The sequence below is a fragment of the Lycorma delicatula genome, chromosome 4, assembly GCF_047948215.1.
Source record: "Lycorma delicatula isolate Av1 chromosome 4, ASM4794821v1, whole genome shotgun sequence".
NCBI classification, from domain to species: domain Eukaryota; kingdom Metazoa; phylum Arthropoda; class Insecta; order Hemiptera; family Fulgoridae; genus Lycorma; species Lycorma delicatula.
In genome coordinates this window covers 68,343,747-68,362,538 of record NC_134458.1, presented here as the reverse complement: position 1 = coordinate 68,362,538, position 18,792 = coordinate 68,343,747, and the positions used below count along the sequence as shown (strand labels likewise).

Here is an 18,792-nt window from a genome sequence, read left to right as displayed (position 1 = left end):
ACCTTTGTTCTCATTTTCCATTACTGATTGTGTTAATGTAGGTCTTATCCTCTCAGATGCTTGATGTTGAGAATGCCAAGACCTGATGGAGCTAGTGTTGCCTAATTATCTCGTACAGGGAGGTTCTCTAGGACCTGTCTAGAAACTCATTTTCTTGTCTAGTGATTACAGAAAATAAGCCGCCTAATAGCTAAATATCAAAAAGTGCCTGTCATATCAAAAAGTCATACAATACAGAAACATAGATAAGTCCACATTTATCACTATTGAAATAAGTATTCGATCCATAAATGAAAATTGTATTTTATTAAGAGTTTGCATAATTATAATTAAAAATTATTTTGAAAAGTTTGTCAGAGTGAGATGAAATTACATTCATGTAAAAGTACATTATAAATAATTAAAATATTAAAAAAAAAATAATAACATCAATCTGTAATTTGACCTGTAATATGTTGCAAAAGTCTAAATGTCTAAAGCAACTTTGTTGATTCAAAACAGTAAGTAGTTCTGCAACTTTTGTACTGTGAATGTACTTCCAGCATATTACATTTCTGGAGTGCCAGGCCAGGATATTTCTTTAATTTGCTTTCAAAAACAAAGTAATGGACAGTAGATTATCAAGGAATCTACAGTGTTAAAGGATAACTTGAACTTTCTTATTCCACAAGTGGCCCTTCTACACTATCCCAAATTCAGTATTTTATAAATTGAAATATATAATTTACTTAATTCAATTTCACTGTGTAGTAATTATTAAAATATTTTTATTGAAGTTCCCTTTCCTAACTTCAGATGAAATAGAAATTTGGATAATTACAGTTTGGATTTTCAGTACTTTTTAGCAACATATTTTATTGAAACTTCTTAAGAGTATGACCTTGCAGAAAGTGAGTGTAGCAAAAAATGTTTAACTGTTTTTCTTAGCTGTTAATTTTTTCTGTATTGAGTGTCAGTTATTTTAATATTATTATTATTAAATGTATTTTTTATTTTTGTTAATAAAAAGGAGCTTTTACTTTATCAAATACAGTATATTAATTATTTGAATTATTATATATAAAATTTTGTTGTTACATTTTGTTTTATACTTTGTTTAGTTTTGTAAGTAAATTATTTGAATATATTGTTTATTTATTTATGATTTAAATAAATTATTGCTGAAACAGTTAATGAAACTAGTAATTTATATTTTTTCTTTATGTTATTGTTACTCTGTATTTCAAATGTTACAGTATACCCTTGCTAAATGTTTTGTATTAACATTCTACAAAATGAAGGCATTGTTTGAAACAGTGTTTAATTAATTGCCATGTGAAGATTTATAATTTCATTAGGTTCAGTTCTTTAATGAAATGAGCTGCAATAAATATTAAGACGTTCTAAATAAATAATGTTAGAAATTCTGTTAAACTATTTGTAACCCTTGTTTCTGATATCATGGTAAGAGGCTGGCCTGGTATCAGCTGAGAAATTGGTTAGCAGGTGGAAAATCTACTATTGAAATATTTTGACAGATTGTTATCAACATCAGTGTTGATTATCATGTATAATTGTGCATAAGCTCTTCGGTATTTTTGAATGTTTGGTTTTCTGCCTATGAAATTTTAAATTACAATTATTTTCTCTGGAAACAGGTTGGAATTTTAAAAAGTTAATCAAAATATTTTTAAAGTTGTTTGTGGAATATTTCAATTCTTGCTCGTACATTTTAGAGAAACTTTTTTATGTAGAAATTATCATTTTATTAAATATAACTATGAACTTTGCCACAAAAAATATACATTTATTTATAAGGTATATATTTCTTGTATTTCTGAATGTGAAAATAGGAGGAGAAAAGATTATGGAGGTAGAAGAATTTTGTTATTTGGGAAGTAGAATTACTAAAGATGGACGAAGCAGGAGCGATATAAAATGCCGAATAGCACAAGCTAAACGAGCCTTCAGTAAGAAATATAATTTGTTTACATCAAAAATTAATTTAAATGTCAGGAAAAGATTTTTGAAAATATATGTTTGGAGTGTCGCTTTATATGGAAGTGAAACTTGGACAATCGGAGTATCTGAGAAGAAAAGATTAGAAGCTTTTGAAATGTGGTGCTATAGGAGAATGTTAAAAATCAGATGGGTGGATAAAGCGACAAATGAAGAGGTATTGCGGCAAATAGATGAAGAAAGAAGCATTTGGAAAAATATAGTTAAAAGAAGAGAAAGACTTATAGGCCACATACTAAGGCATCCTGGAATAGTCGCTTTGATATTGAAAGGACAGGTAGAAGGAAAAAATTGTGTAGGCAGGCGACGTTTGGAATATGTAACAAATTGTTAGGGATGTAGAGGGTATACTGAAATGAAACGACTAGCACTAGATAGGGAATCTTGGAGAGCTGCATCAAACCAGTCAAATGACTGAAGACAAAAAAAAAATATTCTTGTATTTGTATAATTTTTTCTTATAATTTTGTTTGGTTACTTAAGAAAAACCTTGTAAAGTTTTTTAATTTTATAAAAAAACTATCATAAATTGTGCTTTAACAGCCTGCTTAGTTTAACTGCTATATAATTTCCAGAGGTCTTATTGAGTGTCAAATGCATTGAGTCGCACAGTTTCAAGGATGTTTGTGTAAATTGATAAGGTTTCTGTACAAATTAACTAACTTAAAACGTACTATACAGTTTACAGTAAAATAATAAAGCTTTGTATTAGTTTATTTATACATCAATATATAGAATCACAACAATTATTGTTGAAAATTAGGGTGTGGATTCTTTTTTTTTTGTTTATTTAACCCTAATACATTAAGTTAATACTAGAAGTTGATGACTTCATTTCATTCAATGTAACGTCATTTATGAGGCCTGTACTTAAAGAAACTGATCTCTAAATTAAAAAAAAAGCTTATGAATGTGATAGCATAGTGCTCACTCGTGGGTGCTAATCCACAAAATGGGTGGCACACCATGCCATCCACAAGAAAAATAGGAATATGAAAACAAGAATATGCTCAAAAACTGTTTATAAAACTTTTGTTTAAACTCTTTGCCTTGGTGGATATTCTGATTGTTAAAAATCATCATCAGTGGACACTGTAGAAAAAGTATATGCAAGAAAATAAGTAAATGAAAAAGGAAGGAATAATAATAAAAAATTGACAAATAAGCGGTGCTTGTGAAACACTATAAAATGAGTGCTTTTAGAATAAGAAATTTTTAGTTTTACTTCTTACTCTTATTCTAAAAAGTAATCGGTGGGATGCTTATTTTGTAGTTTTTCCGTAAGTGTTGTTTATCAACTGATTTTTTTATTGTTTTTTTCCAATTTTTATTATTTATTTAATTTTTTTTTCATATATTTTTTCTCTGTTTGTACTGTTGATTATTTAACAATCAAAATGAACATCTAGTTTTAAATGTTAAGTAAATAAAATTGGATTTATTCTTTTTCAAATTGTCATTTGTTTGCTTATTTTGCAGGTTTTTTTTAATAAAATAACTTCTCTTTTTTTTCAGTCAAATATAACTTTGAAATCAATAAAAAAATCATAATACTTTGTCCTTCTTTATGTATTAAGTTATAAAAATATTTGCCATGAAGTATTTTTTTCTAAAACGTGCTTGATTTTCTTTCAAAAATGTTTTACAACTGGCCTTATTAACATAGTATTCATTAACATAACATACAGTACTTTTTAAATGTTGTATTTTGCTTACAATTGAAATTGTTTTTTTTTTTTTGAAATTGTAAATTGTATTGTATTTGTTTTTTTTTTATTGGAAAAATATTTATCCAAACATTCATTTCCTAAAAACAAAAAAATAGATTGTATTAAGTCAACCATGTGGAACTTGCTTGTTTCTATCTTTAGAAAAGTTTAATTTGTTACAGGCCATCTCTTAAATTTACTAAATAATCATGCCACTAATATTGTTAGGCAGATTAATGATTCTTTTGTAGTCTACATCCAAATTACTTTTTTAATATATTTTATCTACATCTGAAGAGAATAATTTTGAAAAATCTGTAATATATTTCCCTTGTATTTTCTACCGTCTCTAAGTATTTTAAATTTAATGGCTGTATGATCTTAAATTTTAGTTTTGAATAATAATCTATTTTTATTATATGTACTATATATCAGTTTTATCACACAAATACTTTTTAAAGCGGTCAAGAATCATTGATTCCAACATTTCATAATATCTGATCCTTTTGTTATCAAATTTTTATGCATCTTTCTTGAAATTATCATTTATAACTTCTGGAAAACTTAGAAATTTTCATATTTTACTTGAATTATCACCAACATGAAAATATTAATTAACATACTTTGTTTCATTAGACATATATTGTTATTAAAGCATGCACATTTCTTCAAGGATGGCCAACAATTTTCAAGTTGAAGTAAACTTTTAAAACTTAACCAATTACTTTTGTAGTAGCTAATTTTTTTACTAAGAAAAAGAATTGTATGAGAGTAGGTAATACTTTTCAAAACATTATTGGTGATTAAAAAAAATATTAATATATAATTTTTTCTGTGAGCTACTAACTAAGTGTATGAGGTCTGTTCAGAAAATAACCGAACATTTTTAATTACATGCTAGTCGAGATATTTAGTGATGAATGGTTGGCAGCATTGTGTTCCACATAACCTCTATAACCATATGTCCTTGGATTATTGATATCTTGCTTAGTTTTTGTTATTGTTATTTGAATGCAGTGTGTTTAAGTGTTAGTAACAATTTTTGTAATATATGATTTTCAAGAGCAACAATACAATGTAAAATTTTGCGTCAAACTGGGAAAAACTTTCACAGAAATGTTTCAACTTTTGAAACAAGCTTACAGGCATTATGCTCTGGGTCATATGCAATGTTTTGAATGGTTTTCACGATTTAGAAGTGGTCGTCAGTCAATTGAAGATGACCTTCAACCAGGAAGGCTTTCAACTTCAACTGATGACTCCCATGCTTATAAAATCAATGATCTGGTGCGTGCAAATTGCCAGTTGACTGTCAGAGAACTTGCAGAAGAGGTTAGCATCTCAATCGGATCATGCTGTGACATTTCGACTGAAAAATTGAACACGCATAGATTTGCAGCAAAATTTGTTCCAGATTTGATGACTGAACAGCACAAAGAGCATAGAGTGGATGTTTGTCAGTAACTTTTTGAATAAGCCAATGACAATGAAACATTCATGCAAAGTATCATAATGGGAGACGAAAGCTGGGTTTATGGCTACAACATCAAGACAAAAATTCGATAATATAATGGATTGGCAAAGATTTCCATGCTCTAAGAAAGCATGTATGTCAGTCTTGATCCAATGTCAAAGTAATTCTGTTTCTTTCAATTTTAATGGAATTCTGAATTTTGAATTCTTGTCTTAAGGTGAAACAAGTGAACCCTGTATACTATCAAGGCTAAGTTTTTACAACGGTTACTTGAAAAAATTCACAAAAAAAGAGAGTTGTGGTGAGACAACTCATGGTTCCTTTACCATGACAGTGCGCCTGCACACTCGGCTTTGTCAATTCATCAGTTTTGAGCTGAAAATCAGATGACTGTCCTCCCTCAGTCTTCCTACTCGCCAAACCTGGTTCCTTGCAATTTTTTCTTATTTCTGAAATTAAAATCCGTGATGAAAGGATGCTGTTTTGAGACTATTGATGACATTAAAGCAAATTCATCATCAACCTTTTCAAATGAAGCTATCCAGGACTGCTTCGCAAAGTGGAAACACCGCTAGGAAAAGTGCGTGAATAGGGGAGATTAGTACTTTGAAGGGTGATAAGGACAATAATCTTAAAATTAATAGTAAAGATTAAAAAATAAAGTTCAATTATTTTCTGAACAGACCTCGTATATTACTACTATACACCAGTCATATCAACCTCCTGCTATCATAAAGCAAAGAAAAAGTTATTTTTAAATATTGCTGAAAAGATGTGGTGTTAGTCTTAGAAGTACTTATTTTTTTCTAGTGCACTGTGTGCTAGAGAAATAGAGAATGTATGGTGCAAACTCTTGAGAGACTGAAGACCCTGTTGGAGAAATTTGACTTCTGACTTCAAAGAATTAATTAAAATTTAAATTATTTAATTTTAATTGTAAAATTGAAATAGCAGTTTGATGTAGAGGACGGACTGCATTTTACTTAGCTATTAATTGAGGTACAGTTCAGGGTTTTCACATCCTAGGTTGCCTCAGTTCAGCTGATGCTGCCATCAATTTATACTGAACTTAGTTTAGTTTAATATTCATTTCTGTTCAAAGAATTCTGCTTTTATTTTACAAATAATATGTAAATATTACTAAGGAGTATTTAGATGAGTTAACCAGTTATGTTTACAAGAGTTTTTAAACAAGTAAAGTATGTTGAAAAATTTATCTATTATTTTTGGAATGTATGATAACTGGTTTGACATATTAATCCATATAATTTCAGGCATCTGTTTCTGATATGATTTCTTTTTTAGTGTTATTAACTTCTAAGGTCTGATAGTCTTGTAATAATGCAAATAGCATACAGAAAACTGTATATAGAGTTAACAATAATCTAAGAGAACCACTGTATTACAGATGGCATTGGATGTTTGCCTGTTTCCCATATTTTGCACCCATAGGGATTCTATTCCCCTGAAATGTCACAGGTGTTCATAGCCTTTAAGTTGTAAGGGATGCATTTTACACAGGACTCTGTACTTATTTTACGTTTATTTTCTGGTTCTTAAAATTCTTTTCAATTTGTTTGTTCTGTCTGATGAAATGAGTACTGATTTTTCAAAATACCAAAGAATTAATATTTTATTTTTCCATTTCTCTGCTGAAATCTTTTGGATAAACTGCTTTGTGTTACTTTAAAGAAAAAGCTTTAATAGTCAGTTGTACAATTAAATATGTATTTATTAGCACTGTTTTGAAAGTAATGACTGATTATAGTAATTTTTAATGCAATTAAAATAGGTTTTTTATTAAAAATACTTACCTTAGCCACCTACTGCTCTTTATAATTACTGCCAACATTGAAGCATTTGTTTCAGCAATCCATGAGCTTAAAAATGTCCTTAATGCACTCCTTTGCCATCATTCCAGTTAACTACTTGATAGCTTTTTAAATTTGTCATTACTTTTATGCTCAAAAATTCCTTCAACTTCTCAAAACTGAAGCAAAAGTCATTTGGAGCTAAGTCAAGACTGATGAGTGGCTATAAATATGCCATCCAAATTTTTCCCCTCAAATGATGTAACACAGCTGCTAATTGGAATATGTTGTGCAACCAAACATCTTTTTGTTGGTTCTCAATTGCTACATACATCTCTGTTGCTGTTTGTGGAAAAGTGTAGTGCATTTTCTGGAAGATTTCATCATCTTATGTAGAAGTAATTGTTGTTGTTCCTTATTTGTGTGAGGTTGAACAGGGTGCCACATGATTCTAAAAAAATTGTGCACAGATAGATATTATTTATTTTCATAAATTTTGCTGTGATTAAAGGTGATTCCAGGCAAGAAACTGCCATCACATTTCTGCTGAATGCCTCTATTTCATCACAAGTTACAAATTGAAAAAAGAATTTCTTAACCTTTTGTATAGCTCATCAAAAATTCCTACACAAGTGCCATCTCCTTTTGTTTGTGGTCTTTTAATAAATATGATACCCAATGTGTACAAATCTTATAGCTTGAATTATGGTGGACATTTTACCAGGAACTGGTTTTCACGTGTTCAGAATAATTAATTCCAAATCCAACATGGTGACTCAGTGATATTTCTAATTCATCAGCGATACACTTCTTCAAGACATTATTCATGATCAAGGGTAGATCTTGAAAACTTCATCATGCATGTTCGTTGTACCATTCAAAAGTGTTTCTTTCATTTGTTACATTTAACACTATATACAGTAATCAATTGTCTGTGTATCAGCTGATATTACGTTTTTAAAGTTTAATGAATTTAGTAGCACTGCCCGACAGTTTACAGGCATTTGTAACATTGATTGTCTTATTCATTTTGTAATCATTATAAACCACATGTAAGTGGTCTATAGGAGGTACAGAAAGTTTAGTTTACAGTAAAAAATATTAGCAACCGGGTTGAGCTTTGATGCTCAACCTCTGCAAGAGAAGTTACTGAATGATTGTTACTTTCAGAATAACCCTTGCATTTGAGTAGATTAATTCGTAGCTAATAATTAATGAATCATAATTTTATTTTTAATTTATATTTTATGATAATACAAGAGAGCTTACTTATTACTGCATATATATTATATTTCTCAAAATTTATTGTTATTCTATTAATTAAGAAATTCTATCAAGAAAGCCTATTATAAAGTTGTAAAAACCCATTCATATGGTCTTAGTTTTAATTTTATTATATTCTGATAAAATCCATTTCATCGGGTTTAGTTCTACTTGGACTTCATGGCTTTTTCCCATTCTTTTGGTGATATAGGAAACATAGACTAGGATGTTATTAATTTGAACCCAAAACAAATATGGCCAGAAGGTAGATTCGAGAAAAACTGTTGTTACAGTACAACCAACTGCTGACGTTTTTTGAAGGAAAGGTGAGCAATTACTATGCTTCTCCAGATCAGACCCACTCCAAACCCAGTCTTACACAGGAGGAGTAAGTTTGGGGAGCATGTGGTTCAGCTGTATGACTGAATGTAGACTAGTGTATAAAATCTGAACAGTGTCTAGTTCAGGATACTCCAAATAGCTGTTAGTTACTACTGACATGGAAATAACATAAAAATTCCTCATTTCAGCTGATTGAGGTATGAAGTAGTGGGGTTAGTGGTGGCCCTTATAGCTCAATGCAAAAAGAAAGTTTTCATTCTCAAACTCGGGATAAGTTCTATTCTGTCCAGGTTATCTCACATTTCAACATGATTTTGTTGGTGGTTTTTGACCATAGTTGGGTCGACTGTAAGCTGACCTGGGCTCTTATATCATGTAAGCAGTGGCTCAAAGCTTGGTCAGACTGTATGGTTGTTTGCTCATTGGTGAAGTGGTTAGTCTGCTGGAGTTGAGTGGTCACATCAAGGTAGGCTTACTGTACCCAAAAACTATGGAAGTCCCCATGCTAGGTCCATTTCTGATAAAAATCTCTTATGGCAGAACCAAACTAGAAGAGGGAGGAGTGGCTCACTCATCTCTTGGGTAGGCATGCTAACTGTATACTGGGCTTAGACTTAATCTACTGGATTATTAGTTGGGAATGCTGGTGGGTGACCATCTCTAAATTTTTCCACAGCCATATATTCATGTAAGAGTGTAAAATGAATAGTACATTTGTCAATGCTGAAAAATGAATAGTACATTTGTCAATTTTGGTGTATAGATTGGACTTAATTTTGGGAGGTGACTTCAATGATGCAGTCGTGATTAAGAGGGTAGAACAAGGCTTGATATATCCCTTTAGAGCAAGATTCAGGTTCTTTGTTATATGTTGATTGTTCAGAGAAACTCATAAGATATATTCTGATTAAGATTCTGTATTTCTCCTCCACAAAATGAAGAAATTATAAATTTATTTAGGGGTTACTGAAAGTAATTATTTTTGTGGGGAACTGAATATTTATAACCCCTTCCTGTATATTTTGGTTATGTAAGAAGTATCTCTTACATATGTCTTGTACTTATTTATCCTAGGTAACAGATGTTACACTCACAGTATGCTAGCTTACTACATTCATGTTGTGAAGGAACATAATAAATACAACAAGGAACAGGAACCTACGCAAATAAATTTATACAATAAACTAAGTATATTGTAGTTTTGTTGTCCATGATGAAAGGAGTACAAAAGAATTAAATTTAATGCCAAACCAAACTAAAATTCAAATTGGTTTTTTATTACCCATCTCAAAATGTTTTCCATCTACATTTGTTTCCGTTATCAGTGTGTGTGTAATTATAGTTACAAAGCATTTGTTTTCATGTATTTTGCTCATTGGTGAAGTGGTTAGTCTGCTGGAGTTGAGTGGTCACACCAAGGTAGGCTTACTGTACCCAAAAACTATGGAAGTCCCCATGCCAGGTCCATTAATATTTGTACTTCATTAAGCGTTCTGATGATGATTATAAATATACATTAGTTGAAAATTGACAAATAAAAAACATTCGTTAAGTTTATATGTGTAATTAATTAATTAATAATTTTGCGTAAAATAAAAGTAATACGAAAAATTAAATGTTAAGTTTATCTTTCTTTACTCATCAGTAATCTGTGATTATATCAGTTTAAGATGATTACTGAAATGTATTCATTACTCTGATGAGTGAGACATTGTATTTAATGTACAGTTCCCTTCAGAAAGGGGTACATTAATCTGTCCAACCAATTTTTTAAATACCTTGATTTAAATTTTCCTAAGAAAGAATGAAATTATGTTAAAATAGATTTAAATCAAGGTATTAATAAAAATATTTTAATCGGTCTAAGCAATTTGGAAATTGTGAATGATTAAAAATTAAAGTGTAAGCCAGTGAATCACAGGAATTGAATTATAGATATGAATATTTTAGTGTGCTTGGTTTCTGAATTATATTTGGCTCAGTGAAGAGTGTAATGGAAGCCACTTCACCTTCTCTAGTTAGCTCATCATGTTGCACTGTTTTATAAAACAGTGATGTATGTGGATGTCCTTTTATTTAGTATAAAAAAAATCTCTATTCTCTCATAACAATTTTAGAATATATTTTTAAATTAAATGAATAACTTAGTGGCAAATTTAGTTTATGTCAACATAATAATTTTAGATATTACTTGATTATAAAAAGTGATTATGATGGAATAATATTAAAACAATTCTTTTGAATTGAAAAGCGAGTAAATAATTTTGTTTTAACACAATTATGCTGTGGATATAGTATACTAGCTTAATCAAGAGTTCTTGGCAATATGAATCAAAAAATGGATTCATGTAGTCTACAAATTTATTATTATTTTGTTACTTGTTTTTGCTGAAAAAATTTGTTAAAAGATTCTTGTATGTTTTCTGTTTTGCTTTGAAATTCAGAATTGACTTAACCTACAATCATGACGTTTGGAATGGGAGCTTGTGTATGAGTGATTAATTGCCCTTAATGCACAATTAATTGTTAATTATTTAACAAAAAAATGGAAACCAAATATTAATACAATCTCTAAATAAGGTTTATTGGAGTTTTTATTCCTATCATAGGATTGGGGTATTTTGAACCTTATATAAATTATCATTGTTGTTTTAACCTATGAACTTGAAAATTTGTAATTTTTTTCTAAATGAGGTATTGTGAGGGTGGGAATTGTTTTCAACCTTTATCATAGTTGTTTACTAGGCTTCTTATGAATGTAGTAACTTTTTAGTAACAGTTTGATAAAAAGGCCAAAACTAATATGATTTAATTAAATTTTATGAAATCTTGGGACAGGATATCTCAGGTTTGACGTTTTTATAACTTTTTGATTTTTTAACAAATCTATCTACAACACCTTTAAACATATTTTTTCAAGATAAAAAAATAAAGTTAGTAATGGCAAATGTAATAAGTTTATCTGTGGGAGGGAATTCAATTTTACGCTCTACGCAATTATCACGGAAGTTCAGCAACATAGTTGCCAGCTTTTTCTAACCTAAACGTTTTAGGACCTCAGCGTAGAACTTGCAGGTTGGAATATTTGTCCTTGTATGATTCAACAAGATTCCGGTAGGTAGCATTAGTAGTCATGTGCGAAGAACAAGCGCACTAGTAGACCGAACAACAAGTGTGAATAAAAACAAAAAGTGACGTCACATGACGTGTGCAGAAAAGTTGACAGAACTCTTACAAACATTAATAATGTCCTGATTGTGGCTTTATCGTGCTTGATATGCTCTAAAAATGTAGCTGTCGTACGGATAAGATTGCAATGGATGTATTAGAAGATGACCAAGTGATACAAGCAGTATTGAGTAAGTTACCGTTTAGGATTAGTTACTTTTTTTTTTTTTTGGTAGGCGTTTCTCTTAAATTGATAAACCAGTTCGCTACACTTTTAATGAAGTTACTCAAATTACTGTATATAAATTAGTTAGTAATATATTTTATTATCTATTTTTAAGCCTATTACCAGTTGTCATTTGTTTAGTTAGTTTTAAATTATTTCTTCTGTTCTATTTAAACATAAAATTTTGTTTTAGGTTATACATAATAATGTAAACGGAAAAGAAGTCAAGAGTGTTAGAATTTCTTTTAGTGTATTTAATTATTTTGAAAGTTATTTATAAATTTATAAAAGTTTGTTTTGACGCCGTAAGTTACGGACTTTTGTATGAACAATTAGGAAATGTAATAAATATGTTTGTAGATTATTCGGTTTCTAGTTACATTATTTATATTACTTATGCATTACTTTTATTTCTAGTAGCGGAAAATTTCGATATTTATTTATTTTTTAAAATCTGGTAATATAGATTGGTTGTCATTAATGGTATTTTGTTTTTTTATTTGGAGAATTCTAAACGTTTCTGTCATGTAGTCAGTGGACTTGGCTAAAGTTTTTTTCATTTGAATTGCCAATTATTTTGTGGCACGTGAATTGTCCCTTATGGTGTTTGTTATTTTTTAGAGTGAGTGTTTGTAGTGACAGACATAACACTACTTACTTAACTTTCTTGAATGTTGACCCTCTTTATTTGCTTAGATGGCTTTTTACGTATAGTGTTAATTAGATGAGAAGTCTCTGTTTTATCTTATTTGTTTTTAAATGTATATTGAACTATGCTAAATAATTATTGAAATAAAATCATCAGTAGGACAACTTTATTTTTCTGTAGTAAATAAATAATTTCAGAAAACTGGTTTAAGTATCTTAAAAAAAATAATAAGATGCACAAAGTCCTCTAAGTATGTTATAAATTGAACATGTATGGCTTAATGAACAAAAAATCTTTTTTTTTGTGAACGCCATACCATTCCTATGAACAGAAGTTATTTGTGCACTATTTTGTACGTAATCGTTGTTATCTTGTAATTGCCAATCTGTAGTTTGGTTCTAATTATCTTTTTTTTTTAGCCTTCGGCTTCACTGTTATGTATTGCTTCAGAGGATGAGATGAAATGGAAATTTTGTAGTGTGAGAATGCCATGTCTGACTGGGATTTTTACCTGAGACCTCCAGATGAAAGGCCGAGAAATTTTTATATTTTATATTGATTAAATTTTTATTTTTTTATATTGATCTCTACTTTGCCTTTTTTCACAGCCTTCTTCTTGAATCCTTATAGGATGTAGTTCTCAAAGCTTTTATCCCTGCATCAAGAACTGCATTCTTGGCCTTCCTTTTTACGTCAAATCCTTAACGATCTCATTTTTTATCTCAAATGACCAAATAGCTGCACTTTTCTTTTGACTGTGCTATTTCACAGTGAAACCACTCTTTCCAACACCTCTTTATTCATTACTGTGTGCTCCATATTTTCTAACATTTGCTGATAGCACCAAACTTCAACATTTTCCATTCTCCTTTTCTCCATTGCTATAGTCCACGTTTCAGTCATTTAAGTCAATGCTCAATATAAAATGTTGATAAAAGTTCTTTAAATATTCACAGTTACAATATTGTTTATTATTACTTCTGGTATTGAGTATATATATATATATATATATATATATATATATATATTTCTTTAAATTAGCTCAGCCTTGTAACCTTTTGTATCTCTGTTACTGATCTTTGCTTTCTGTTAAAGTTGCTAAAACTTATTTACTTCTTGACAAGATAAACTTTATATTTTTTTTAAATTGCAGTTGCATTTATTAACTTGTACTTTGGTTTTTTAATAGCCAGTGAATGATTTAAAACATGTCATGTATCATGCAGTTCTCAGCACTTAATAGTTAGGTTCTGCAGAATTTAGTATACAATGTACCAGGTACCAAATGTGATAAAAGTTAAAACGTTATTAGGTGATTTGATATGTATTGCTTGACAGATAGCAGTTATGTATTTGAACATTGAAAATACCATTTCTTTTGTTTCATTTTATAGTTATAGTTAAAACAGATTAATAATAGATGTTCACCATTAAATCATTGATTCGTATATGTAATTATATGATTGATTAATATTACATCTGAAGAAACACCCTTGGTCGTTATAGTATAAAAATAATAAGAGCTGAGGATTGCAGGCATTTCTTGTGGTACCCGTTGATAGTAGAACCAATAATATAATTGAAAGAACCAATGCGTGTTGGTTTTTATATTTAGTAACTTGTGAGTAAAAAAAAATAGTCTGTCTGATTTCTTTAGTGTTTACCTAATTTTTCTTCTTTTCTTCATCCTTTAACCTACAATGGTTGTAGTCCCTTTGCGGGTTGACGGCTTCCTCTTACCACCCTTCATACTTTTTGTCCTTTTGCTCCTGGACAGTTGCTTTGGGGACGTGTTTACTAGCATATCGACTCTCTGTAAGGCTGGGTTATAGTGCTGGTAGAGCAGTTACTTTCTTAGTGAAGTGTAGTAAGGTGTTGACTTGGACTATGCATTTGTCATTTTTGTTTGTGTCGGTTCAATTCACAGGTTTCTTCCATCAGTTAGCTATATTATGTTGTATGTGCTACACTTCTATTACTGTACATTCATTTATGTACATTTCATGGCATTTTATCTTAAATTCCAATTATCTTAAATCACATTGCACTTGTTAATGAGGTTTTATCTTACCTCAATAAAACTTATTAGATTTTATTTTGTTTTTGTAATTCGAGTAAGCGGTTCTTTATGCTAATGCAGGGGTCATACTTCTTTTAGGATTGCATTATTATTATAACCGGTTATTTTTTATTCGTTTTATTGTTTTAGTACAATTCCATTTGTCTGGATCCTGCTCATCTAGACATGTTGGTTAATCTGATCTAATGTATTTGGTATCAGAATGTAAGAACCTCAAAATACATGCATTATTTATTTATTATTTTTTTTACAAAACATCAGAATACTGTTTTTTAATAATATTGATTTAATTTTCAAATCTGTGAAGTATTTAAGTATATACAGCAGAATCGGTTAATTAATTTTTTCAAATGGGAAAATTTATTTTTTTCATATTTACCAGTCAGTTAATTAAATCTTATAGGTAACAGCTGTATAATGTAATTGCATGTTTTTATATTCAAGTGTAAGTTGTTGCTATAATCAAAAATTAAACTCCTCTATCGTGTGTTTGAAAGAATATGAATGCTACATTACTGTATTATAGTTCTATTTCAGAATATATATTTTTTGTAATTGAAGTTAACTTATTATTAATGTGTTCATTAACAGTGATCTCTGATAGTTTTCTGTATTTTACACTTCATACTTGTGATCTCAGTAGGTTTTATCACATTTCTGGATTGTTTTGCCATGACCAGTGTTATCTAGACCAGATGAATTTAACTTTACTGTATTCCCCCAGTGTTTATTGTGGATATTTACCCTTATTAATGTTATTATTATTTAATTTTATTACTTTTTTATTGACTCTGTACTTAAAGCTATTAAAAAACTAGAAAATATTTTATAAGTTTATTTAAATTTTATAATTCATGAAAACTTTAAAAATTTTATGATTCACAATTTAAAATGTTGTTTTTATTCTTATTTCTGATTTTTGTATTTCCCAAGATGTTTCTACCTGAATTGCTTTATTATAAACACCTTTTAACACTGCATTTTACTTGGCTGATATAAGATAACAAATTTGGAAATAAATCTAATTACAATGTTTTTTCTGTTCTTACTATGCAGTATATCTTTTATAACAATAATACCTTTTTCTACCGATGAACTGCTTTCTGTCTTGTAGGAGATGGGTTAAGAAAGAAACATATTGTTTCTCCAAATGAACTGTTTAACATTTGAGTTATAGCGACTTAGTTTATTTTCAAATTCACTTCATGTTTGTGTCCTAGAGGTAAAGATGATGTGATCTTAAAAATCCCTTTATATTCTTCACCTCTATGAGTTGTTATTGAAGCAGTTTAAAAAAAGGAAAATCTATTTATGTAAATTACAGGTTTTGTGCTGATTTTCAAATTTTAGTTATGCTCTTATCTGTAGACTATGTCTGAGGAATATCCATTTCAACCTTTTGGCTCTGTTATCTGGAGTCCATTGTGGTTTCTCAGATTTCACTTATTGCAGGTAAAATTTGAAAAAAACCATCAGTTGTAGGGGTAGTTAGCTATTATTTTGAAATGTTGAGAGCTCTTTAGTACATTTTTAATGCTTGTTATTGTCTGATGTTTTTTATGGCTGTAGGTTCCCAAGGGAGGAATGCTGATTAAAATATGTTGATTGTTTCTTCTACTTCTGGTCTTAGGTGGTTGACCTTAACCCACTCCCCACCAACTAACATTTGACTTTCAGATCATGATTGTGCTGCTTTTGTTCTGAGTAAAATACTGCAATATGAGGGATCGAGGAAAAGATGGTTGCCCTCTGCATCATTGGGAGCTTTGAAGCACTACTTCAGGAGTGCTTATCACATTTTATGGTTCTTCTGAGCCACAACCTTTTTTTTGTTTCATTCTGAGTTCTAGTTTTTGCCTTGTTCTGTGGTCCTTCTGTACTTTCCTTATTACAACCTCAGCATCTCTCCCTTAAAAGTAGGTTTTTTTGTGTTCTGTGAGTTTCTTGATAAATCGATCCACGCTACGAATGTGTGAGACTTTCAGAGTCATTTTACCCTTGGTATTTAAGAAGTTTGGCAAGATCAGCCCTGTCTGTAGACCTCTCCGGGAAACATTTTCTATCTGGGGGCTGTATAATATCCCTTGCTCGAACTGATGTGCTTATTTGAAAAAGTCAGACCTCTTAATCTGTTCTAATATGTACAGAGTTGTCTTGTAGGAACTTATTGCATCTTTTTCTACGATAGATTAAATTGTAGTCGACTAGGAGTCGAGGATTGAATTGTTAGAAAACTCGTACTGTTTTTGCGACTTACAAGTAGAAAGCGGAGTCCTTTAAAAATCCACAGTAACAGCCACTATCAAAGTAGTCTCTCTATCGCTACCAGATTGTGTCGTGCGGCTGTAAGATGGCTGTTGCAAATCTTTTTCTTAAGAAAGGAAGACTATTGAGAATAAAAAGAAGAATGTTCTAAGGAGTGGATGATCTACTCGCAGAGGCAGCAAGATGTGCTTTGAGGACCAAAGTAGATTTTTTTTGCAAGTAATTGATTTATTGCATATTATTAGCTACGACTAGATTAAAAAGATACTGTATCGTGCAAAAACAGCAACAGAAGAGGCATTAATAAAATGAAAAATCAGATAAGCCTTACATGGAACCACCATAAAATTTAAAAATAAAACTATTACAGTCCGAGAAAACAAAAATATCAACGTTTAATTCAAAGAATTAAAAAGTGATGTTTAAAAAAGGATAAGCTAAAATGTTTACAACAGGTTATTGTATGTTAAGCATATTATTTGGATAAGATTAGATGAGTTCCTGTAATAATTATTAACTACGAATAGATACATAAATATTAACATGGCTGTAAAATTAAGAGGTAGGACAAACTTTTAATCTGTGCTTATGTACTGACAAATTCTCATTCTCTAAATTTATTTATAAGTATAAAGGTTAGAATTAAACTAAAAAGTATTTTTAATTATTATTTATATATCATTTTAAAATTAAAATAATTTTGTTACAAATCTTAATCTACCTTCAAACATTATCAAATCGCATGTGAGTTTACGTTCATCGCATAATAATTAAGTGTAGTGAGAGTAATGAATTAAAAATTTATTCAAAATAAATTATGAAACAAGTAGAATGGCAGGGTAAGAGGTGACCAAAAAACATTGTCACGTGGTTTTTATGTGAAAAACTGCAGTTTTTACTGTTATCTTATTAATATTCTGTTTTAATTCGGTATTTCATTAGAATATTGGTTGTTTATGTATTATTTTATCTGACAGAATCTTAATAAACATACAAGTCGAGGGGGGTTGTAGAGTGGGTATCTGTCTATCATTTTAATTATTTACTTACTGTTGATTATTTTAATGTTCTGATTTTATTTCTTAGCGATGAACATTATCTTGATTTTACTGATCAGTGTAGCATTTATGTTATCGTGTTATTTATTCAGGTAATTAGAGATTGCATGCGGGAACCTTATACTTGATATGGAGTCTACTTGAGTCAGTATGTTGGTTCCCAGATTATTTGTTAATCCTTTTTGCAAATAAAGCAGAAAATTTTCTTTTTGTTAACTCCAGTGTAGAACAGTTTGCATGATTTACTACATTATATTGGCTGTGGTGGAAAAAACTATATATATTATGATTTGCTTGCTGAGGGTGTATTATGGTTAAAGATTTATAATGTTTAGAAAAAACATTTTTTAGCAGTGATAAGGGCCCTCTTCTGGTTAGTAGACAAGAACTGGTATTTGAAATAAATATAATTTAGGTAATTTAAAAAAAACAAAACATTCTTTTGCGTTTATTTATTTTTAGGTCTTTTTTAGTTTTTATTTATATCGTTATAAAATAATATTACTTTTAAACTGTCAGGTTGTAAGGAATGCAGTTTTTTATTCTACCTGGGACTCATATTAGTTTTACCGTTCACATTTTAATAACATAATATCTTCTTTCTAATTTTACCAGATTTTTATTTAGCTTTAGTTTTTTGGGTAAGATTTTTGTTCTATTTAGTTTAAAACTTCTGATTTCACTTTTGGAAGATATCTGTAATCAGTGGAAAATTTTGTATGCACTATTCCTGCTCGTTTGTTTACTTT

General features: G+C 29.8%; 2 protein-coding genes across 4 annotated transcripts in view; both read left to right on the top strand.

Moving 5' to 3' along the window:
- The window catches only part of LOC142323505 (transmembrane protein 185A), a 62,707-nt gene extending 49,483 nt beyond the window's left edge, over nt 1–13,224 (top strand). For both annotated transcript variants that reach the window (XM_075363247.1, XM_075363246.1), the window contains exon 7: nt 13,060–13,224. The gene's annotated coding sequence lies outside the window, so the exon portion shown is untranslated. The remainder of the gene's footprint in view (nt 1–13,059) is intronic.
- Nucleotides 11,782–18,792, top strand: part of LOC142323504 (myelin regulatory factor) — a 164,834-nt gene continuing 157,823 nt past the window's right edge. For both annotated transcript variants that reach the window (XM_075363242.1, XM_075363243.1), the window contains exon 1: nt 11,782–11,956. In XM_075363242.1, the coding sequence (XP_075219357.1) occupies nt 11,914–11,956 (43 nt within the window). In that variant the 5' untranslated portion in view covers nt 11,782–11,913. The remainder of the gene's footprint in view (nt 11,957–18,792) is intronic.